A 24438-nucleotide genomic window follows, 5' to 3' on the forward strand; every position below is an offset into this window, starting at 1 on the left:
GCCGGGCAGCGCCGGACCGCGACCGCCGGTCCCTCGCCGAGATCCCCCTCCCGTCCCCGGGGCCGCGGCAATCCGCGGCGGGGGCGCGTTCCTCGGCGGCGGCGCTCGGTGCCCGCGGATTCCTTCCCGCTGACGTCCCCCCGCTCCGCTCCGCTCCCCGCCCCGGCCGGACCCCCGGGCGGCGCCCGGCGGCGGGCGGGGCGGTCCGGGCGGGGCGGGCGCCCCTCCCCGCGGCCCCGCGCCCCCTCCCCGGCCCGCCGGGGGGGCTGTCCCGGCCCCGCGCCCCGATTGGCTCCGGCGGCTCCGGCGGCCGCGGGGCCGGGCCGGGGGGGAGGGACTAGAACTTTCCGCGGCCGCGGGCGGACTCTCGTCTCAGCCCGGAGCCGCCAGCGCCTGCGATCAGCGCCCCCGGACCGCGGGAGACCGCCGACATGACCCACTTCAACAAGGGGCCCTCCTACGGGCTCTCCGCCGAGGTCAAGAACAAGGTACGGGCGGCGCGGGATTCGCCGGGCTTTGTCTGCACCGGGGGGACGGGACGGGACGCCGCGGGGCTCGGCTGCCTCCGGCTGCCGGCGGGGTCCCGCCCGCCCCGCGCGGTGGAGGCGCGCAAGGATGCGCCCGCCGCCGGGCCGGGACAGCGCCGCCCTTCGCGGCGCCGCTCGGAAACTTGCGGGCACCGGAGAGCTGTCAGCGCCGAGCGGAGCCGCCTAAGGAGCCGCGATTCGCGTTGTCGCCCGGGCTGCACCTGCCCGTGCCGGCAGCCCTGGCACGGGACATCCCGCTCGTGCCTTCTCCGCCCGCCGGAGCCGGGCGGGGCGCGGCGCTGGGGCCCGCAGCCGAGCGGAGCGGAGCAGGCGTGCCCTGGCGGGACAGAGCCGGGCATGGCGCGGGCCGGCCCGCCGGGCGGAGCGGGAGCGCGGGGCGGGCGGCGCGGATCCCGGGGCGGAGCCCGGTGCGGGCAGTGCGGAGCCCGGTGCGGAGCCCGGTGCGGGTCCCGGTGCAGAGCCCGGTGCGGATCCCGGTGCGGATCCCGGTGCGGATCCCGGTGCGGATCCCGGTGCGGGCGGTGCGGGTCCCGGTGCGGAGCCCGGTGCGGAGCCCGGTGCGGGTCCCGGTGCAGAGCCCGGTGCGGATCCCGGTGCGGATCCCGGTGCGGAGCCCGGTGCGGATCCCGGTGCGGGCAGTGCGGATCCCGGTGCGGAGCCCGGTGCGCGGGCCCCCGCGCGGCGCATTCCAGCCGCATGACATCATGGGCACGGGCGGCGCGCGGCCAATCGGCGCCGGGCCCGCACAGACGCGCATTGTCCGCCCGGGCCCGCCCGCGGGGCGCACAAAGGCGGCGGGGGCGGGAGGGGACGCGCCCCGCGGGGAGCCCCGCCGGAGGGGCGGCACCGGCAGCCCAGGGGCGGCACCGGCAGCCCAGGGGCGGCACCGGCAGCCGGAGGGGCGGCACCGGCAGCCCGGCACCGGAGAGCCCGCTTGAAAGCGGCGCTGACAGCAGCCCCGCGGCCGGAGCCCCTTGTGCGCGGCTCCGCTGAGGTTTTTCTCATACTCTTAGGAACAAAAGGTGTCTCACGTTGCTCTGTTAGACCGGCCGCTGCCTTGCAGCGAACAATTACTTAATAGGAGTGAAAACCTTTGCAATGAAAATTACACCGCTAAACAAGCGGGGCTAAGTTGGTTCTCAGTGTCTTTACTCACGGGCTTAAAATCTAAACGTGGTCTTTAATAACCGGTTGTTTCACACGCATGTCTGGTTTCAGGCTTCGGCAGATCCCCAGATCCTGTTTTACTTGTAGCTGAGTAGAAAGGAGAGCAGGGAGAAAAGTAGTTACTTTAAACATTGTAATTTATGCTTTACAAAACAACATTTTGCCTTGTTTTTTGTTGTTTTTTTTTTTATTATTGGCTTTTTCAGGATGGTTGTGGGTTGTGCTGCAAAGTTTGATGACATCATGTAACCAAATGTCTTCCAGAGTGTTTGCTTCCAGCATCTAAACTTAGTGATTTATCTACACCATTACACACTGAAAAAAACCCCAAAAAGCATCCCAAGACTAAAACGTGTTGTGTATTACTGCATGTGAATTAGGAAGAAAGTAGATGCCCTTCTACTTTAAAGGTTGTTGACAAAATGATGTCGGTTTAACAGTGATCCCTTAATGGGGACAAGATGGGAAGGAGTTCTTTGTTCTTTCTTTCATTTTCTTATTGCCATCAGCTTCCTTAGGGCCTCCTGAGGAGCTGTTCCAAGCCTGTGCATTAGCAGAGGGTTTGAAACTGGTGTATTTCACACCTTTATGCAAAGGGCCTTCTACCTCATCTTGCTGAGTTTTGTTTTGCTCACATTCTCTGCCCCCAATGCAAATATTGCAGAGGAGTGGATGTTTTGGGGCAGCTCCAGTTTACTTGTTTGCAGGTTTCTGCTGTGTTCTTTGAAAATGTCAGTGTAGCAGTGCCATAGAAAACAATTCAAGTGCACCAAAGACAAATGAACTCCTTTCTAAGAACCCAAGCAAACGAAAAAAACCAATGAACAACCAAAACTCCAGAAGAGATGTAGCTTTGAGCTTTTAAAGAATTATTCTCACTGTAAGAGATCAAATTTCAAAGGGATTGTTATATACAGGTATATTGTGTACCTCCAATCTATTTTGCATGGGTTTGTGGGTGAGATGTGTGTCTGCTCTGTATAATTTTAGAAGATTAGCAGATAATGTCTCTGTAAAGACCAAAAATTCCTTTTCCCAGATTTTTCTATCTCATGAAGATTTGAAGAATTAGTTTCCAACTTTTGGAGGATCAGTTTTTGCTGCCAATTATGATCACACTTTCTGAAATACTGGCCTTTGTGCAAACTATTGCGTTAGGGTTTTTTCATGTGCTGTTGGGGTAATGTTTGTAAGTAGCTGTAGAACCTCCCTGCTTGAATGATAGTTACTGTTAAATACCCTGGTTTGAAATTTTCAGTGCTGATCCCCAAGCAGGGTTTTTCTGCAGTAAACAGCTTCATAGTTATGCTGCCTGAGGGTCCAGCTGTGCTGGATAGAAAAATCGCTTGGTTTTGGTTTTTATTCTTTATTTTCTCATTTGACATTGTATTAGTGTTCAGAGAGACCTTTTGTTTGCTATGGTATTTGAATAGATGAAGATAAAATGTCCTGATGCTTTTTAAGAATTTTATTTAGTTGAGGTTCAGGAGTCAGTCTTTAAGCTTAAAATCAATGTCTAATTTGCTATTTAGGGCTGCTTCTTTTTTTTATTTTCCTCTCCTTTTGAGGCTCCACCCTTCTCTTGTTTTGCTCCTTACCTTAGTTCACACTAATCTGGTCTCTGTTAGGGATCTCTTTTCCTCATTCCTACAGAGAAGGCATGAAGTTTGTGTACTAGTTCCCAGCTGTAAGGAAACTTGTCTGCATGAGAAATGTGTAGGTAGTCAAACTAGTGTAATCCGTTTGAAGCTGTTTCCCTGTTTACTTGAGATCACAGAAGATAATTGATCCAAAACAAATATTCAGTGGGGAGCCCTTTAAACTGATTGAAATGGATGGTTTCTTCTGCAGGCAAGAAGTAATTTTCTTCTTGAGCAATGGGGGAGTTTCTGCAGTACGTGAGGTTGGCATAGCATGAGATGGTGATGCAATTAGATAAAGCTGCAAACTCGATTTTACATTTTCTCTGATTTATGCCCCATTGTCTCGCTGCAGAAGGTGTGGAGCAAACAGGAACATTGGGCAGCAGCAGGAGAGATTCCAGTCCATTCAGCTGCTTCCTAGTGGCTCCACCCTTCCCATGGAAATGTTATTTGTATTGGGCAGGCATTTATCTTCTCTCTCCTCTTATGTTTGATACAGTGCCAGTTTCATCTTCATAAGAAAGTGAGGGTGGCCAGGAGGATGGTTTGTGTGGGGAGTTAAATTAAATTTTGCATAGCATTTGGCTGCTGCTCATCCCTGGCTTTCCCTCTGAGCCACCCCTGTGTCAGGAAGCTGTCAGTGGGCAGTTCCATTTCCCAAACTTTTGAAAGACAGCAGAGTGACTGAGGTGAGTTACCCCGGCCCTGCAGCTGCCGCCCTGAAAGGTCAAGCCCTAGCCAAATGGAAGAGGAAGGGAAACAAACTTTTTAAAGTGAAGGCTGTTAGACAAATGAAGCCTGTAAACAAAGTATCTCCTTATTTTGCAGGCGTGCAGGACGGCAGTAGTGTTTCCTGCTTTCCTTCTTGAGGGTGAATACATGTTAATGAAAAAGAATTGAAGTTTGTGGTGAATAATGCAAACCAGTCCTAGGTATGATTATTGTGTTCCTCTTGGAAGTGCTGAGGAGAAAATTCCTGTCATCTATTCTACCTGCTACAGACCAAATAAACAGATTTAATTGCTTAGTCCAAAAATTACTTTTTTTTTTAATAAATATTTTTATCTGGGAACCAGATATAAATTATTAACTTTCAGATTTTTTGCTTAGTGATTTAATAATGAGAAAAGTTTTGTCTGTTTGTGGTTGAACTGTTAGGCCCTCTCCTTCCTCTTTCTCACCCCTTCTTTCAAAACAGAAATAATACCCTTTTTCATTCTTAAAATGCAACTCTTCCTACCATATATTTACTCTACCATTCTGTGCTTCCTCTAGACTATTTTCCTTTAACAAACCTTTAGGTTTGCTCACCAAATGTTGTGAACCCTAGGTAAGAATGTTTGCTGCTGATAAAAGTGCATTTCTATTAGTGTTGTCTGAAATGATGTAATAAATATTGAGACTGTACTGGATAAAGGCAGTGAAAACTTAGGCTTTGAGAGTAGAGGAGAATATCTTCTGTCATCATAGGTGACACTGTAAGATCTCTGCATTCTATTCTCTTGTATGTAGACATCTACATAAATTTTAAAGAAGTAATATCTTCCATTTACAAGTTTTGAATTGAATTCAGATGTTTATTTTAAAATAAAATCAGCCTGCATGACCATTTGCATGACACAAATCTTCATTTTGTTGCATGGGGAATAAATAAAAATCTAATATTTTGATGCTATATAATAAAAGGAATTTCAGAGGAAATGGCAGAAGAATTTTTAGGAGCAAGCATTAAACTTCAGTTTGCTCTGGTTAATTCATGGTTTCTGATAGTTGATCATGACTCTTGAAGTTAACATTTCCTAGTTAAATATCAATTTCACTGTGGAAAGCACTAAATCTTTTCTCTTTGTGTCCAAATTTTGTGTTTTTTCTAAGAACTGTGAATTTCTTTCAGCTGGATCCAGGCATTGGTAACAACAGATCTGCAGTTTAAGTGAGCTTCATAACTTTGTACTTAATGATACAGTTTTGATAATGGAGTCCATAGCAAAACTGTCCATGAAACATGAATATGACCGTGGAATAATTCCATAGCTAAACTTACAATCAATCAATGTTTGGCACAATAACTACATGCATCACTAAAAACACATTAGTGATATAAAAAATGTGACCATCTATTTTGTCAGTTAGTCTTAAGCATTTTTTTAATGCTTTTAATGTATCAGCAACCAATTTATTAGAATTCTCCAATTTGTTTACAATTTCTCTGTTCGTTACTTGGTTCTGATGCTTAGTTTCATTTTGACTGACAGTATTAAAACTCAGTTAATTAACAGTATTAATTATCAGTTACAACACTGCCCTCCACTTCCAGATCATGCCGTGTTCCTTTTCTGGGCAGACGCCTCCTGCGCTTTTGAGAATGTGTTTGCCACCTCAATTCCTGAAACATCAGATTAGCCTCTTGCTGGAAATTTTGCAAAGGATTTTTTTAAAAGAAGCCCAGTGAATCACTGGCTTTATTAAGCTGTAGTAACCAATTAATTTGTATTCTCCTAGTGTTAGGTCCTGTGTGTGAGGAGTTCTCGTACTGACTGAGAATCAGTATTAACGTGGATGAATTTGATTTTTTTGTTGTTGTTAAACAAGGAGGGTGATCCAGCAGTGGAGGGTCATAACTACAGTGTTTCCACTCATCTTCCCCCCTTAGTGTCTATCTCAGTGTGCCTATTCTACCTTGATGTGTCTAATCCACTTGCCATTTTCTCTGTTACGATCTCAGGACAGGTCTGTTCTCCTAGGCTTGGTCAAGCAGAGGTTTCAGTTCTGTGGCTACCGCAAGGGAAGCATTAGCACTCGAGCAGTAATCAGCTGTCCTGCAGATGAGTGCAGAGTGACGGTGATGGAACCCACGCAGCACTGGCTGACGGTTCATAGCGAGGCTCCATCTCTCACCCTGAGCAGAAGCACGTGGCTTGCCTTGGGAACACTTCCCTTGCCAGCAGCTGGGATGTTGGCAGCCGTGCCCGTTCTGGAGCCTCACCTGAGCCCACAGACAAGGGGGCTCGCCCTCGGGAGCCCTGGCACAGCCCCGCCTGGCAGACACGGCCTGTCCCAGGCGCACAGCTCAGGAGCCCTGGGCAGATGTGTCCAAGTGGCTGCCCCAGGACATCTGGCAGGAAACCACTGACACAGGAGTTGGCTTCCTTTGCCCACAGGTTGTGTTCCCCAGTAAATCTCGGCTCTTCATTGCCAAGCTGGCGGTTGTCTTTGGCAGTGCTGGGACCTGAGGCGCGGAGCAGCGCGGGCTGGGTGTCGCTGCCCGTGTAAACCCTGAGTGAGGGGTGTCATTTCCAGTTCTGCCTCTCGTCTTACACTGCTTTTTCTAGGAGGAAGGTGATGACTGGCATGGCGTAGCCGGGATTAGCTCCTGCTGCCTCATGGATGTGGAGGCAGAGGTGGAGCCCCACGAGGCTCTGCTCCTGTGTGTGGGCACAGCACAGACAGAACTGCCAGTGCTGACCAGCACGGGGCACAGGAGAATGAACAGGGAGGTTGTTTGCTGAAACTTTTGTTATCTTTAACCTTAGTAAGCACCCTGTGTCTGCACTTCCAAATTGAAAGCGTTTTCTGCCCACGTATAAAATTATTTACTGTGACCTTGTTTATGGTGGATTAATAAACTTTTAGTAAATCTTATACTGGTTGTAGAAAATCATAAAACTTGCTAAGGTTAATTTTTAAGGATATGAGACCAGTATTTTGCATCCTTTGAATGCAAGCTCACAGTGTACCTCCTATGACTAGAACACTTCTGAAGAAAGCAAATAGAGCTTGACAGTCATGACAATTAAATGGGATTAGCAGCCTCAGAAAATAAAAACTATGATTTGCATTACAGTAATGCTTGCTTGTTTAAAATTTACAAATGAATGTGCTCTTTGTGTGGTTTCAGAGTTAGACTTAGTTTAAAATTTAGAGAGAAATAATTATAGTCCTGTTGCTGAGTCAATACCCATAAAAGATAGATGGATGGATGCACACGTTCTTGTGGGACACAGCAGCACATCACTGATTTTTGTCTCACCTTGTCTTTTTTTGACAGAACATTTATTTGGATGCTTTTTCTTGCCTGCAAATAGTTTATAATTTGCCTTGGAGAATAAAGGATTGAAACTTCTTTGTACTCAGAATTGTTAGCTTCTGTAGCTGCACAACACGGTACACACTGGGCATCTGACACGTCCTTTTAAGGCAAACTTTGTAGAGATTCCCATCCCCTATGGAACTGCACAGGAAAGGCCTTCAGTAAAAATGGGCTCGAGGCCAGGACACGTAGGGCAATTCGAAACAGATTTTTTCTAAGTGAGATCATGTGAAAATCCTTCTTTTTTTTCTTTAAGAGGGACTCTTTTACTTAAAAATGCTTTTTGTAAGTATCTGATTCTAAACAACTGTTAACTTGTCTAGCTATGTTCAGCAGCAAATACTTTCTTTTGAGTAAATACATTTGGTTCTGCAGTAATGCCTCATAGTAACTTCTGTCATTGTTTCTATTTAGTGGGGTTGAATGACGGTGATTTTCTCAAAAACTGTTTTGGCTTTCTTCAGGTGGGTGGTTCTGTGTTTGTGACACTTTTTAAAGCCACAAAAACCCCTTCCCTCCTCCCACCCACACTCACCCTCCTCACCCCCTTTTTTTCACCCCTCCTCCTCATCAAACCAGTGCAGATTTTAGTAGTTATTTAGAGGGAAACATAATGAAACTTCTCGTTGCTTGTACAAAACTCTCTCTTATCCCAAGCGGACGCGGTTCTGGATTATCACTGGCGAGGGCTGGCAGGCATCAGTGCCCCTGGAGGAGCTGGCAGGAGGGGAAGGGCAGTGCAGTGAGGAGGAAGTGCTGCTGTCACAGCCACGCTCTAGTGCCCTGCTTGGACAGTGCCCAGCGCCTCACCCGGTCCCAGCAGGGCCAGGCAGGCTCTGGGAGCCTGAGCTTGCCCTGCTCACTGATACTCACTCATCACCAGGCTTTAACCATTCACTGCCTTTGCTGCTTCCCTTCCAAGACTCTGCTCTGCATTCTGGGGTCAACACCGGGTTTTTCTTTAGGCAGACCTTTATTTAGACAACCCTTTGGTTACTGTGTAATCCTCAGGAGGTACTGTGGATTTCACACTGTGAAACTGTGTGCCTTGTGCATGCACACAGGACCTGAACACCAAGTATTTGCCTAAATATTTCTGCACTTGCTGTTCTGAAATGCATGAAGATGGAATCTGATCTATTGAAAATCCTAGCTGGCTGAATTATATATGGATTCTAAACAAATCTTCTGGTCCTGCTTTGCATGTTTGTACCATGGCTCTTCCCAGGAAAAACTAGATGTTACTATTGCAAAAACCTTACTTTTCTGTTAAGAAAGCTCTCCTGTTATATTGTTTTCCTGAGGATATTTCCACTGCTACAGCCTCTTATTTATAGACAGCATTATCTTAGTATCCTTGGTTTTGCTTGAATAAGAATAATTTAATTACAAAGTATTTTTCTGTTGTCCCTAATCAGTTGGCCATATACTAGAAGCCTTCACAGAAGAAGGTAAAGTATCAAACACACATGCATTTGGGAAGGGGTTTGGTTATAGTTAAATGTTCATGGTGAAAAGCAGCTCCTGCCTTGCTGTTGACATGGACCCCAGCAGAATATTTCCCTCCTTTGTTGAGCAAGGGCAGAGCACAAGTCAGAGCTCAGGCCAGTACACAGCAGCAGGAGGATGTGTTGGAGCAGGACCTGCACTGCAGCTGCTGTTGAGATTCCCCCTGTGTGACCAGCCCGAGCTGCCACTGCTTCGGTTCTCTTCATAACACTGCGGGGGATCAATTACAAGTTCCATTATAGATCATAATTGGAAGTCAGTGCTGTGTTAAGTCAATGAAGCATGTGTAGTTCAGGCACGTATCTGGTGTGCTAAGGCTAAATGCTCTTTGCTTAATTCTGCAAGAAGCTGTTCCCTTACCTTGCTGACATTGTTCTATTAATCATGCCCTTTTTACTATGGTCTGTCTTGATGGCAGTCTTTGTCATTAGTAACTGATGGCTTGAAAATCTCTGTGATATGAAAAGCTACTTCTATTTGAAAGAATCTAGCTAGTTTTAATAAAAAAAGTAAACAAAGATTGTGAGATTAAATATCAGTGATAAAGCACTGGTATTTGAATGGATGGAACAGAATTGGAACAAAATACAACTGATGAAGTTCAGTCAGTGCACCTGAGCATTTTGTTGTGCTGAACAATAATGGAACCTTAAATAATTGAGGATTGAGACCTCTCACAGTCATTTACAGCACAGCCTTGCCCACACATTCTGCTGGGTGGGTATTTCAAACCCACTCTCAATTCAGGAGTGCAGCATAATGACACAACTTGCCTTGTGGCGTCCTGAGTTTTGGATGCTGTGTGTATGTGCATCTCCTACCCAGTGCCAGCTGTTCCTTCTGCTTGTGTTGAATTGCTGAAAAATAGTGCTTTGAGAGCTTCTACAGGATATTGAATCAGAACCTGTTACTTTGGAGTTTGTTTTTTCTACTTTCACACTTGTACTTTCTTCTTAACTCGTGAATTCAAGTGTAGCAGGCTTATGGCTTGATTTGTACATTCCTAAAATTACATTTTCGTTAAATAAAAGGCTGAGCTAGAAGTTCATGTAATCATATTTTTTTTCACTTTGTCTTACTTTTCTTAGACTTTCTTCTTAAGAGGTATATTATTAGAAAATTAAATTTAAATTTTCTAATGTGTTTAGCACCCTTAAAAATATATATATATAATTATAACACTTTTTATGTGGTTAAAGCACAACTTGTCTGGGTGGCCAAATCCAAAATATTTTTGAATGTTTCCTGGATTATAATCAGTGTTGTGCATCACCACTGAACTTAAATTGGTCAGAGATATACCCAGGAGGAGGGGAGGGCCAGGAGCAGCAGGTTATTGTTGTCTTTCATTCTTTGTGCCAAATTCATTCTTGCAATATTTTTGCTGGCGGTAAAGCAAAACAAGAGCATGAAGCTGTTGATAGACAAGGTCTTCTAAAGCTCAGGGTGTGAAATTTGCACTACTTGTGCTTCTAAGAAAAACAGCAATGGGGAAAATTACCTCAACCAGAAAAACATGCTATGCATGAATTGAAAGATTTTGATCTTCCTTTATGAAAGATAAATTTAGGCAGCTCCTAGTAGCTAGAAGCAGCTAAGGAAGTTCTCAAGAAATCATGTTCTCAAGAAACCAAATCAAAAAAAGCCAGATTGAATCATTATGTGCAAGGATGGTAAGAATGAGAGGAATCTGTGTTTTCTTTATGGGTACCTATCACAGGCACCTGGGTGAGCCTGTTCAGCTAATGTGAGTTCATGGAGTTGGAGCGGGGCAGGCTGCCAGTGCCATCCCTGCGGCCGCTGGGAAGCACCGGGAGCTGGGAGATGCCAGGTGCCTCAGGACCTGTGTGACACCTCTTCATTTCCCAGTCAAGCCTGGGGCTGGCATCACAGCTGGCAGCAAGGAATCAGGTACCTGAGCTAACTGGGTGGGGGCAGATTAGAGCGATTAGAGTCGAGTCTTGAGGTTTACCTTTGGAAAAAGCACTGAGAAAATGCAGCATGGACTGTGCCTTTGCTGGAGGGGCAGGAGGAATGTGCATTTAGCTTTTATAGCAACACTTGCAGTGACAGACTTCAGCTTTCTTTAGCCAGCTTTTCTGAGAGGTTTGTTTGAGATACCAGTTACCTGCTTCCTGCTCTAGAACATAATTACTCTGGTTTAGGTAAGTGAAGAGGGTTTGAGGAGAAGAAAAAAGGTGTGGCAAGAGAATGAAATAATCAGACTCTGCAGTCCTATTTGGAAGGTAAATTTGAAAGACTTGTCAACACAGTTGGGCCTTGAGGAAAGGCTACCAAGTCACAATACAGTTTGTTTATAAATTATGTATTTGAAAACCATTCTACTGAGGAGAAAAGTGAATGAACTTGAAACAATATATAATTTCCTGGGTTTCTGTAGTTGCAATAGATGAGAAAAGTATTTTGAGAAAGATTGAATGATCATTGATGTTACTGTTTCTCTTCGCAGACTCCTTCTGGGCTTTGAGAACTACTGTTCCACCAGTTACAGTAACAGTTGTCTCAGGAGATGCTTCCTGGGTTACTGCTGTAAAAACGAAATTGTTTTCAGATGCTTTGGATTTTTTTTTTTTCTGTTTGTGCACCAGAATGTTCTGTATAATTTTTTTCCCTTTCCCCCACAAAAGAAGATTAACTAGGCATCACTGAGGTTTCTCAGATTACCAGGATTTTCCATGCAGCACTCTGTGTGTTGTCTCAGGAGACCTTACTGCTCGTGATGTCAGAGCCTGTCCAGATTTGCTGTGTCATATCAGTCATACTGGGGGTGGGTTTCAAAGCAAGGAGAATTCCATTCCCATCAGGGACTAACAGGCTTTTTTTGTCCATTGGCTTGGATCAGCTGTGTCTTAGCTGAGAAAAAATTTCATATCCCAGTGGTTTTTTGAAACAAAAACCAGCAGTGGTTTAGCATAATAGACAGTGGATACTACTGGAAGCATGTTCTGTGAAGAAATACAAACAGTTCAGCAGTATACAGACTAAATAAACATAGCAAAAGAACTGGATACAAGAAATATAAAGTATGGTGGCATGACCTACATGCTACAATTGACAGTGGAAGCTGATGGCTAAGGAGAATTGGAGTTACAAGCCAGGAAGTTGTGACTATGGTAAGAGCAAAAAGCAGGATAAAAACGGAGAACATTTGGGTAAGTGAGGGCTTGTGGCAGCTGCTGAGAGCGAGAGGGAGGCAGCACTCAGTCCAAGGGCAGGCGTGTGTCTGGGTTGTTGGTGCACTCTGGGGGAAGAGATGGTAGCACTGGCTTCTTGAATAGCTTGCAAAATGTCATAAAGTCCTGCTGGACAGCCAGGGAGTAAAACACTCAGTTCTTCCAGCCAGCTGATCTGGCAGCAAGCACTCTGCATGGCTGCAGGTATCTGTACTTGTAAGATGACTTGGAAACTTTGAGGCATGGTTTGTTCTCACTTCACAGAGTTTAAACTGGTGCCTATGGGAAGAGTGCCAGGAATTTTGGACTAATGCTCATCCATCTCTTCTTTAAAGATCATAGCCTGAATTTTGATTTACAGTGAAAACAGTGAGATGTTGGCAGGATATCAGTTACACATAAAATCCAAAAAAATACAGTTGAATATTAAGCAAAATGGATACAGCTGTAAATTTTTTGTGCTAAGTAGCACTTTGGGATATAGTGAGATCTTTCAGTGGTAATGTTAATGCAGTGTTCTCTGCCTTTCTGTACAACAGTCCATAATGGCAGAAAAAAAAATGCATCTTCAAATACCAGGGCATACTGAATGGTGGCTTTGAGTTTTTGAAGTACTTTCCTCTTTGGTTTTCATCTGGATTGTCACATTCCCATTACATTTGGGGTTCTTGTGCACAAATATGCCTCCTCTGACATTTGCTTTTGCATGCAATCCGGGTCAACATACATGAAATTACCAGGGGATTTTAATTTGTCCTTATGATGAGAGCTCATTGGGTTGTAGTTCAAATGGCAAGAAGCTCCCCTTGACAATCACCTCGGTACCCTCTCACTTCCTCTTCTTACCCACTTCCAGTAAAAAACAAAACTTTATATTTTTCCACTCTTGAGTCCTCATTCTCAATTTACAGTGTGCAATTTGTTTACTCTATGACCAAATAATCAGTGTTTATGTCCTTGCCACTCTAACACCTCTGAAACTGAAGGTTAGACATGTACAATAATCAGTTTGCACCATAGAATTTTAACCAGAAAGTTTTAGCTTGCCTGCATAATTAAAAAATAAATAAATAAAATCCTTCTCCCTCTTCTCTAATGAGGATTTACTCTTCTGTGTCTTTTTCTTGGTTATTCACACATCCACTAAGATCTTAACACTTTTTGTCTCCCAGGTATTTTTCTGTGTAAGTTTTAGGTGATTCAAAAGTATGTTCTGTAACAGCAGGTGATGAACAGGAATTCTGGATAACAGCTTGGGATTGGCTGTGGTCTGCCTGACTCCCACTTCCGAGCAGTAAGGGCTGTCAGGAGCCTCTTCTGCCTTGATACCAGGAGAGAATTTTGCTTTCATCTTTCTCCATACCATCATAAATCCTTAAAAGGGGGAGTAAAAAGATTTCATCACAAACTAGTGCCAAGCAAATAAAAAAGAAGTATTTTTGGCCTCAGCAGGACAAATCACTGCTGAAGGTAGTGCTTGTTTCAATGCAAAGGGTGTTTGCAAAGGCAGCACTGAAACCACAGCAATTCAGTTTCATTAATTCTGAATTAATGAAGATTGAAAAGTTGATACAGGAACAAATTAAAATTGTTAAACTGCTTAAAATTGAAACTGTACAACCTTGGGTCTTAAAACCGGGAATTTTTCATTTGTTGTTTTTATTTGATTTCAGTAGATCATGATCTAAATGTGTAAAAGTAAAATTAATATTGAACCCTCTGGCTAGACGTGGATTAAATTCTGTACAAGATGAATATGCTCCTATACTTATTAAAAATTCAGTAAGCTTCCTCTACTCAATCTTGTTTTTTAATTGAAAAGTTAGTAATTTTGTGTCACTTTAAAGAACAATATGGGCCATGCCAAATTTCTCCCAACAAAGAACATTAAAATCCAAAACTTAGGCCTCTATCTCTTTTTCTGTCCACTTTGGTGAAAAAGCATATATGTAACCTCTTCCTATCCTATGTTGGAGTGAAGTCCTGGTTATTTCTCTTGCCATACATGGCCCTGTACTTCATTTACATTGAAAAACCAAAATGTACAGTCTACTTGCTGAAGTTTTATATGTATGTACATCCTAAGTTTTGTCAACAAACACAGTTCCTTTAATAGAGTCGTTGATGTACTTTGACAAGCACATGCTTTTCTGGTTGGAACTTAAGACTAAAGAGCAGGTTTTTTCAAATGCCTACTATACTTTAAATTTAGCATGCTGCACATTAAAGCCTTGACTCCTGCTGGGAAGGGCGGGAAGCCTGCAGCTTTAATCAGAAATTTCATCAGAACTAAGAAGTGCAAGCTGTTACGACATGATGTTTAACTTCAAAAGTTTTATCTTTTATACCTTCTTTTTAACTTAGTAAGATCTGTGTTTGCTAGTCCCAGTGTAAGAAGAAGTGCAGTGTGCTTAAGCTCTTCCTTGAGATCCTGTTACAGTATTTTTCCAGAGCAGCAGCGATGCAGCCAGCTGAACTCTCAAACCCCAGATTTGGCACACACGTAGCCCTTAGCGTACAGAGTGTACTGTGTAATTTGGAAAAGATTAGTATAAAAGGACAGTTCAAAGTCCATATGATATCAGTTATGGTGTGAAGTACTGGTTAACATCATCACTCAAACTGAACATGCTACAGGCACACAGAGTAACTTCAAGGGACACACAGACAGATCATTAAAGTTGGCCAGCAGAACTTCGCTAGCTTCCAGAAATTCATGGGCTTGATAAAAGCAGTGGTGATTGTTTCTGTCCCTGTACTGCATGAAGGGAGTTTTACACTCTAAGGTCTCCCAAACAGGAAAGTCCCACCTGAACGGAGCTAGGTGTGAGGATCAGGTGTGAAGTTGCCAGAGGAATCAAGTTTAACCCAAGGATTCCAGCCTGAGGCATACATTGGCATTAATACATGTATAACAGTTTGTCATAGGCGAGTAACACCCAGCCTTTTCCTTCTACAACCTTGGATCACCTTGTATAACCTTTGATCACTTGTATAAACATTAGTTTCCTTTCAATGACATTTCTATTAAACCTCTACCTCTGAAGCATCAACAGAAAGAGCAACATTGGCAACTTATGTATCTTTCAGCATTTGTCAGAAGAAAGAAACAGTTGGCTCCTGTTATCTGATATTAAATTTCTGTAAAATCTTACATCCTTTGCTACAATTGAATTATTTCTACAGTATTCTGAAACTGTCGAGGTTTTTTTCATGGCACTGATGATACTTTGAATGAAGCTGCTTAGCTACTGCTTTCATCTTCAGTAGTACAATATTTTCTTTTGCTGTAGACTTCTAAGATTTAAGTATCTTCCAAGAAGGTTCAGTATTCATAAAGGATCAAATGTTGGCATATTTTTGATTAACAGTAATGGAAAAACACTTAATTTTTTTAACATTTATATCAAAGATTCTGGCTTCACCTCATAGATAGCAATCAAAGGAAAACTGGAACATCTCTGATATCCACATGTGGAAAATATGAAATATTCAGTAAGAGCATTACATAACTTCTGGTTGTGCCATTGGGAATAGAAGAGCTAAGAATTCAAAAAAGCATAATGCCTTATTTCTGATAGTATCTAATCTGTCACTCCCTGTTTAATCCCTTCTTCCCATATGTTTAAAGCCTGATTCTAAAGATTCCACATCTATAGCTTTTCAGATAGATTGAATATAATTTGCAGAGAAACTAGCACAAATTTTTATTTTTTGTAACTTAGTTTCCCACCAGCTCAAAAATCAGAACAAAAATAATCCTTTTAGTGGCAGTGAGAACTCTCCTCATGTGTATAAGCATTTTTTACTTCCTATCTCTAGATAACCACTCTTGTGATACCCCAGGGCAATTTAAAACCTCTTGAAAAGCTCAAGATTTGAACACATGGTAAAGTACTCCAACATAAAGTAAATATTTTTCAGAAGTGATAAAATTCCACCCGATTACTTCTAAGGTCCCCAAGCAATGGGGTCAGCAATTTAATATTCAGTTCAGTTGTAATCTCACATATGGAATATGGAATGTATTTATTATTAAATGAGGAATATTTCTGCCTTTTTTTCCTCTTATATGCTTGCCAATAAAGATTAAAATAGCCACACTTGCAGAAGTCCTTAGGGTTGTCTCTCTTACTGGCTTCCATTTTTACTTTTTTTAAAATATTGGGAAGGAAAATATTAATCTTTAAACTATGATCACAAACTTAATTTTTTTTTTTTTTTAAACCAGCATTTAAAAATAAGTGGTAGAAACATAAGTCCAGTTCTATTCCAGATGATTTCAACTGCAGGATGGCTAACACTACCTTTAAGCTACACTGAAACTGCCTAAACTTTCAGAAGGCACAATGTTCATTATGTACATAACTAAAGAATTGTGGAGGAGATTAGCTCAAGCCCTGCTTTGTACCCACATGCATGCTAGAATGATGATTTTATCACAGTATGAGCTGTCAGCATACGAATGACCAGCCCAAATTACCTGCTGTCTTCTAACTGGAGCATTAGAATAGAAAGTTCTGGACTTTCTATAAATCCTGTTCCTTTGTTTGAAGTGGGGTACAGAAATAAATTATACACTCTGTGTCTTGCCTGGATATGTAACTTGAGGTTTTGTGGGCGAGGTCACTTTTGCAAGATTTTAATAGGTTCTCTAATGTGTAAGAAGAGTACAATGCTACAATTCAGTCTTTTGGGGAAGATGTTTTGGTATTTTTCTCCCTTGCACATGTATTTATTTTCACACAAAATCTAACTGACTCAATTCTGTCTAAGACTGCTTCTTTTCTGTAATTTTGAATAAGCTAGTTGGGTTCTGCCAGATGTTACTGGGGAGAAAAATTAAGGCTATGATCACGTAAGCTTTGCTTCCATAGGAAGTAAAAATATCCATGAAAAGTCATTTGTAAGCTAATCACCAGGTTAGGAAGGAGAAAGAAGACAGCTGACTTCATTGTACAGCATTTTCAATATGTTACCCACCCCTTGCTATTATTACCATCACTGGAAATGAATGTGGTTGTGCTGCTGCTGTGCCAAACTTAAGGGAAGTGCAAGGTGCCACCCAAGAGATGAGACCACAGCCATGTCCTTTGAAGCTGTGACCTTCAGTTAGCTTTTCTAGTCTGCTTCTAATCTTAGCTAATATCCAAAAGGTGTGATTAAAAGATAAAGTCATGGCATTTTCCTTGTCAACTTGTACAGAACACTGCACAGAATTTTACACCTTAGTCAAGATCTGAATGTAGGAATGGATTAGTCCATTATCCTGACCTGTAACTAGGGCACCATAGCACTACAATTACAAATAGTCTAAGGAAAATAAGTATTACTCAGACAAGCTTTTGAAATAAAGCCAGAGATACAGGAATTTTCCATTCCCCTTAGAAGAAAAGTAGGGAACAGAGTACTGTAATTTGTAGTTTGGTCAATTTGGAGACATGGATTCCTAATGCTAGCCAAAATGTAGCAATTTCCTCTATCCAAGTAATTCAGATATGTTGGAATTATAATCTCCTTCAGTAAAAATATAGCTGCTGATAGCTGGCCTTTCTTGGCTGAGGTCTTACAACTGTATGTAAAAGGTCTCCAATATACATTTTGATCTAATGTCAGTGGCTGTAGGTGAGTTCCTTGTTAGGTGTTTGTAAGCAGCTGGTGTGGCTGAGCTGACTTTCCACGTGCTGGAAATACTGCAGGAACACTGTGTGCTTGGTTTCTCACGGTAGCTCCCTCACTTCCCACCTTGCTCACTGACCCATGCAGGACAACTAATGAAGGTGGAAGTGCTGCCAACCTCTGCCCTAGTGGAGGTTATTTATCCAACACAATCTTCTGCTCAGATAGTTCCTTTTGTTTGCAGAAAAAGTAGTGATGGTTTCAGCCATAGAATCCATTTTGTCCAACTTGCCAATACTGAAAAGGATTGCAAAGGTGACAGGTTTAGCCTGAAGGAAGTTGGAGCTGCTTTTTGGTGCATTCAGGAGGAGGAGAACAAAGGGCAGAGTGAAAGAACATGGATGCTGTTGACGGTGTTGAAGTTCACTGCTTTTAAGCATTCCTTCCACATGGATTGATTTCTAGTGACTGAAGCATAAACTTATACACAGAATAGTGAAGTTTGAACATCTGGAAAATTAATTTTTTAGTCATCTTGCTAACAACTCTGGGCCTCTGCTTGAAGCCTTAAACTTCAGAGATTATTGCAGGTTTTGTTCCTTTGCAATTAAAATATGAGATCACATTTTATTCCAAAAGAGTCTTCCAGGAAGGTCAAAGAGAAAAGAAAGAGCAGGGATACTAAAGGTTAGCAGTAAACCAAGACACACACACAGCCCCCAGAATCCCCAGGGAGATAACACTTAATGTTGTAGCAACAAGGAAAAAACTTACTAGGACATCTCCATTAATCATAAACTACCTATAAAAGCAAGCCCACTATAATTTTCAGCTGAATAACTTCAAATCTATTATATAAGATTTCTCATGTAGAAATCTGCATGTGAGCAGTACTACTGATGGCATGGCAATTCAGAATTCTTGTGTTCAAAATACTCAATTTCCCTTCCTTACTTCCTGCCAAAGTACAACTTGGGTCAAGTATTTTTTGAAAAAATCATTCCTCTGCAGCTGTCAAAAGACTTTTCAGGAGCTCCAGGAATTCTTACTCAAGGGAAAACTGTTACATGCTTAAAAGTGCTTTTTCCAAACAGACATTTAGTAAAACCATGAAAATTACAGTGAAAGGGATAAAGTACTTACATCTGTACCCCGATGTATAAAATACAGTTTAAAAATCCAACAATAAAATTATGGGATGATAGCTATAGCATACTCTGAAATGGGATTGGGGTGGGGAAGAGTTGGAGATTTCTCTCCTGAAGTAACTTTATGACTGCTTGTGTTACAGATTGCCCTGAAATATGACCCCCAGATAGAAGAAGATCTGCGTAACTGGATAGAAGAGGTTACAGGGCTGAGTATTGGTGCAAACTTTCAACTGGGATTAAAAGATGGCATAATCTTATGCGAGTAAGCATTTATTAAGTAACCTTATTTTTAGGAGTTTTCTTCTTTCAAGGAACTAAGAAGGGACTTTCTGAATATTCCCCTTCAAAAGACATCAACAGTTACAGTCAGAGATGGCTGACTGTAGGGTGGGAGACAACTTCTTGGAAACTGTTGGAAAAATGAACACTTACATCTCCTTTATATTTCAGCTGAGATTTCAAAGTGTTTCTGAATTTAATGGTGTAGCTCATTTCTATAGTAATCAAGTGGCACACAAAAATTCTTACAGTCATTTAGACTTGTGGGACCTGAGAACTGAGCTAGTCCACTGTTTGAGTCAAGAAATTAACCATTTTGATGAAACTAATGCAACTAATAAAGCATGAGTGAAAGTATTATATAATGCCTGCACAGATGGTATAAGGATGAGATTTATTGTTTAAGCATTTCCCTCTTTTTCACCTTCCCAGGCTTATAAATAAGCTGCAGCCAGGATCAGTGAAGAAAATTAATCAATCAAAACTAAATTGGCACCAGGTAAAACAAAAAATAACCAACATCAGAACTACACCTCTAACCCCTTGAACCCTCAAACAATACTTTTGTTCTGTATTAACAAATTTGCTGTGAAAATGGTACATCTTAAATCTCAGTAGCACCAAGTTTACATATGCTACATATCCAGGAGTTGAGGATGCTGCAGACATGAACAGTGTTCAACAGAATGCAGCTACAGCTGAGGTGGTTCATCAGTGGCAGTTGAGTACCTGTATTTAATAGCTGTGCTTTAGCTGTTTAGGAAAGTATCAGATGAAAAAACAACCTAGAGCCCTATAGCAAAGCCTTTTTCCAGTTAAAAAAAAAAATAAAAAGAAATCTTTTTATTAAATCACAACTGAGTTTTCCATCCAGGCAGTGCTGCAAAGTATTAGGTTGACAGCTTGCCTGTACCTAGTCATCTCTGTATGAAGTATCCTCCTGAGAAGGTGTCTGGAAAGGATGCAACAAGCATTTGGAACAAGCATTGGAAGGGTTGCTGCCTAGAGTTACTGCCTTTGCTGTTGCTGGGTCTAGCTTAATACTGTTATGTCAACCTCCTTGTTTTCTTGGCATTGAATGCTTCTAAATATGGGCAAGGATTTTTTGGTTTTTTAAAGTTTTAATACCTCTTAAAACTTCAGAAGGGAAGAAGAGATTCAGTCCGTATTCTTTGTATTCTGTATTGCTTTCCAATTTCTACAGCACACAGTGCTAAAAAGTGCTAATAAAACCCAAAGCTTATTTGTCCCAGTAAGTGAGCAAAATAATGCCTTCAGTCCATACAAGGTTCCCATCCACATAGTTATGGTTTTGTTTTATTCAAAATTATCAGTTCCTGAAGTCCAATAGCATGGATACTATGTCACATTTTCTAATTTTGAAGCAGGTTTTAGATTAGAATTTCGCTTGTAAGGGACAGACAGTTGAGACAAGTTTTCTTATCAAAGCCCACTCTAACAAAGTATATGGTACTCACTGATGGAGGGATGCCAGGCTGGATAACTTCTTAGTCTGATTTCTGAAGTCAGCATTAAAACTAAAAAAAAAATGATCCCAGACCTTCCACCAGTCACTCTTAACCATGCCAACTCTTTTGTCCAGTTTGCACAAAGCAAAGGACTTGAGTAAAACAAGCAAACAAACCAAGCAACACCAGAAGGCTTTAAAATTACTTTATTTCTGATTTCAAGCACTGTGTAGAAAACTGGCTTTTTTGTTCCTGTTTAGCTGGAGAACATTGGGAATTTTATCAAAGCCATCCAAGTCTACGGCATGAAGCCACATGATATTTTTGAAGCAAATGATCTTTTTGAAAATGGAAATATGACTCAAGTACAGACTACTCTAGTGGCACTGGCAGGTCTGGTAAGTATTTGTACCCCTGGAGTTGGCCCAAATCCACATGCCAGTTCAGATGCACCCTTACAACCCATGTAAATACAGAAGACAGCATCCAGCCTGTCAGGAGAGGACAGAGTATGGAGGCTCTGAGATACTGCTGAGGTTGCACTTCAGAGGGCTGTGTGCTCCCTCCTGCCCCAGGGAAGACTTAGAGCTCAGAGTGACGGCTCCTGACTGCTTCCATGTGCATACACAGAACAGGGGAGGCTCACAGGAGAACTCTAATCCCTGCAGAATATCCTTGTGACTTGGGTGGCTTTGGAATGCCACCTTCAAATGGTGAGGGGAACTGGTACCTTCTCAGCCCTGACACAAGGTCTCATGGAGATAGACCTGCTTCATTTGAGAGCCCAGGCTTAGGGTGTGGAGACTGAAAATACACTTCAAACACTGAATACTCTATTTTCCCTCTCCCTAAATAGGCAAAAACTAAAGGTTTTCATACTACAATTGATATTGGTGTCAAATATGCAGAGAAACAAGCACGGAGTTTTGATGCAGGAAAACTAAAAGCTGGTCAAAGTGTAATTGGCCTGCAGGTAAGTATGAAATTCAAGTTTTCAAGTTAATTTGTTACTGTTGAGAACAACTTTCTTGCTTTGATTAACTGATTCATGTTTATGCAAAACCAGGTGCAGAATAACAATATATTCTTATCCTGCAAGGAGGAATGAGCTTTTAATTCTTGTAAGCAGTTGATTGGCTTTACAAGCTCAAGTCACTGCCTGGAGGGTTGGTTTGTTTGTTTTAAATCTGCTGTAAGAGTGATAAGGAGAAAAGGAGCAGCTAATATTAGCAGCATCATCTCTGTCTTTTAAAGTGGTTTTAAAGTAGGAGTCTTTGGATAGCTAAAGTTCTTTGTATGGTAGAAACTTTTTTTCCTCTCCTCTTTCCTTAGTAATCATAAAAGCCAAAGTAAAATCTTAAAATTCCTGTGGTAGAGAAATTGTGGCAGTATAAATTAATCATTACTGTCCAAGGTAAAAGTTACTTTTGACATTTTGAGACATACATCCATTCCAATTGCAATGAGGTTGTGCAAATGACAGTCACCGAAATGCCTTAGGGTGACAGTTGCCTTTATTCTTACTTTTGAAACTCAGTAAGGAGAAGGGGTAATTTATTACAGTGGTCAATCTATATGAGGAAAACAAGCACTGAAATTACTTTTTTTTTTGTGTCAGCCATCACAGTTACCAACCACATTTTTTTTTTAGAATACACTTAATGTACAAATAAAAATAGTTTTTTCTGTCTACCTCTTCCCCCAATAAAGATGGGCACCAACAAGTGTGCCAGTCAGGCAGGCATGACTGCTTATGGAACCAGAAGACACCTCTATGATCCAAAAATGCAAACTGACAAGCCATTTGACCAGACGACAATTAGCCTACAGATGGGCACTAACAAAGGAGCCAGTCAGGTAAGCAGGACTGTGTGTTATGTGCAGGATGGACACAGCTCTCAGCCTGGTGGGACAGGAGAGGCTGGAGTGGTGCCCAGGAGCAGAGTCTAACAGGCAGCAGTGAGTGGGTACGGTTCAGCTGAGCTCTTAAGCAGTAATTGAGGAACTTGAATCTCTTAGTGTTACCACTGTGCTCTGTACTGGGTGTCTTAAGGCATAAAAATGTCCCGGTGCTTCTACAATTTCCTGCTGGCAGTGTTATAGCAGGAGAAAACAGTAACTTCATTTTAAGTATTAACTAGACAGAGGCAAAAAAGAAATTGCTTACTGGCACTGCCTTAGTCAGAATACTTAGCATACTCTTTCCAAAGAGGAGCATAAACTGTACCTTTCTGCAAGGACTTTCTTCTGTGACTTACCTACAGGTGGACGCTTGTTACTGTGCTGTGTTTCGTTATACTTGAATTCCTACTTATGAGCACTTTCAGTGAGGCATTCTAGTATGATATCATAAATCTAGGAATCACAACTCTTGACCTTCTTACTGAACCTCTGCAATCCTGTTTTATTAGGCTGGTATGCTGGCACCAGGTACCAGAAGAGACATCTACGATCAGAAGCACATATTGCAACCTGTGGATAACTCAACTATTTCGTTACAAATGGGTACCAACAAAGTAGCTTCACAGAAGGGAATGAGTGTGTACGGGCTTGGACGGCAAGTGTATGACCCCAAGTACTGCGCTGCACCCACAGAACCTGTCATTCACAACGGCAGCCAAGGAACAGGAACTAACGGCTCAGAAATCAGCGATAGCGATTATCAGGCAGAATACCCGGATGACTATCACGGAGAGTACCAAGATGACTATCAAAGAGATTACCATGGTCAGTACAGTGACCAGGGCATTGATTACTAGCTTTGCATCGAAAGTTCAGTATTAGTCCATTATTTTATTCAGTAAGAACGAAACTAGCCTTGTGGAATTGTTACCTGTCTTTCCTACACACTACACTTAATGTACCTAAAGAAATACTGCCTTACATACATTCCTTTCTCCTTTCTCTGCCCTTTCCCTGTCTAGTTGCCTTTAGTGCTGTAACAGTTGTAGTCTACAGCATAAACAATAACTGCATATGAAGTAAAAGGAATACTGTGAAAGGGGGAGTGCTCTCATACAGCCAGGTTGTTTCGTAAGGAGCTATGCATTCTCACGATCTCTACTTAAGTAGGTTTTACATACCGAGTTAAGCCTTCATTTTACATATTTACAGCTTTTCTCCAGAGGAGATAAAAGAATCTCATGCTTAAAGTTACATGTGGTCTTTGGCAATTAAATTTAAGATATCTCATTAGTGATTTAATATCATTGCTATTTTTTAAGGTATTGTTTGCTAATGGTAAGTCTTGCATTAGACATAATTGTGCATTTGTGATTGTGTATTCATTCCATTATCAACACTGACCAAACTTAGAAATAGTTGTCTTACTAAAAAGGGAGCTTGTAAAAAGTCTTGAGCCAACAGAAGTTCCATGATTGATGGTGCATTTACCTTTTATTGTGCCATAATATATCCATGTAGAAATGCTTTTTTCTTCCTTGAACTGTATTTATTGCCACACTTCTCAAACTGATCCCATTGTATTTTTATAAATAAATATTTTTTTCTTAAAGGTACGTAGATGATCTGGTCTCATTTGTTATGCTACCAGTCTTAAAGATTAGATGCCATAAGAATTATTCCCAGATAAGCATCACCTTTGCCTGTGTTAAGGGTAGTGTAGAACTCCTGTCTGTTGCAGTTTGGGTTCATTCTTTTCCATGGGATTTAATCTAACAATCTTGTAAAAATCTCTCAGGAATGAGTGACACTGACTTAATGGGAGAGGAATGTAGGTCCTTCACAGCCGCATTCACTTCCCCTCTTC

General features: G+C 42.2%; 1 protein-coding gene across 1 annotated transcript; it reads left to right on the plus strand.

Moving 5' to 3' along the window:
• Window positions 1-268: 268 nt before the first annotated feature.
• CNN3 (calponin 3) lies at window positions 269-24187 on the plus strand. Its single transcript, XM_086841912.1, has 7 exons — window positions 269-488; window positions 19062-19183; window positions 19633-19699; window positions 20930-21067; window positions 21526-21642; window positions 22380-22526; window positions 23081-24187. Exons 1-7 carry the CDS (start codon window positions 432-434, stop codon window positions 23426-23428), a joined length of 996 nt encoding a protein of 331 aa, XP_086698038.1. The 5' UTR covers window positions 269-431; the 3' UTR covers window positions 23429-24187.
• Window positions 24188-24438: the final 251 nt, after the last annotated feature.

This window comes from Cyanistes caeruleus, chromosome 9 (assembly GCF_971803275.1).
Source record: "Cyanistes caeruleus chromosome 9, bCyaCae1.hap1.1, whole genome shotgun sequence".
In the NCBI taxonomy this organism is placed as follows: Eukaryota; Metazoa; Chordata; class Aves; order Passeriformes; family Paridae; genus Cyanistes; species Cyanistes caeruleus.

What these genes read in the sequence shown, in the direction of transcription:
- CNN3 (XM_086841912.1), top strand. Translation starts at nt 432, where the DNA reads ATGACCCACTTCAACAAGGGGCCCTCCTACGGGCTCTCCGCCGAGGTC. An exon ending in GATGGCATAATCTTATGCGA is followed by an intron (nt 19,184 to 19,632) that starts GTAAGCATTTAT and finishes TCACCTTCCCAG; the next exon opens with GCTTATAAATAAGCTGCAGC. An exon ending in CAAAACTAAATTGGCACCAG is followed by an intron (nt 19,700 to 20,929) that starts GTAAAACAAAAA and finishes GTTCCTGTTTAG; the next exon opens with CTGGAGAACATTGGGAATTT.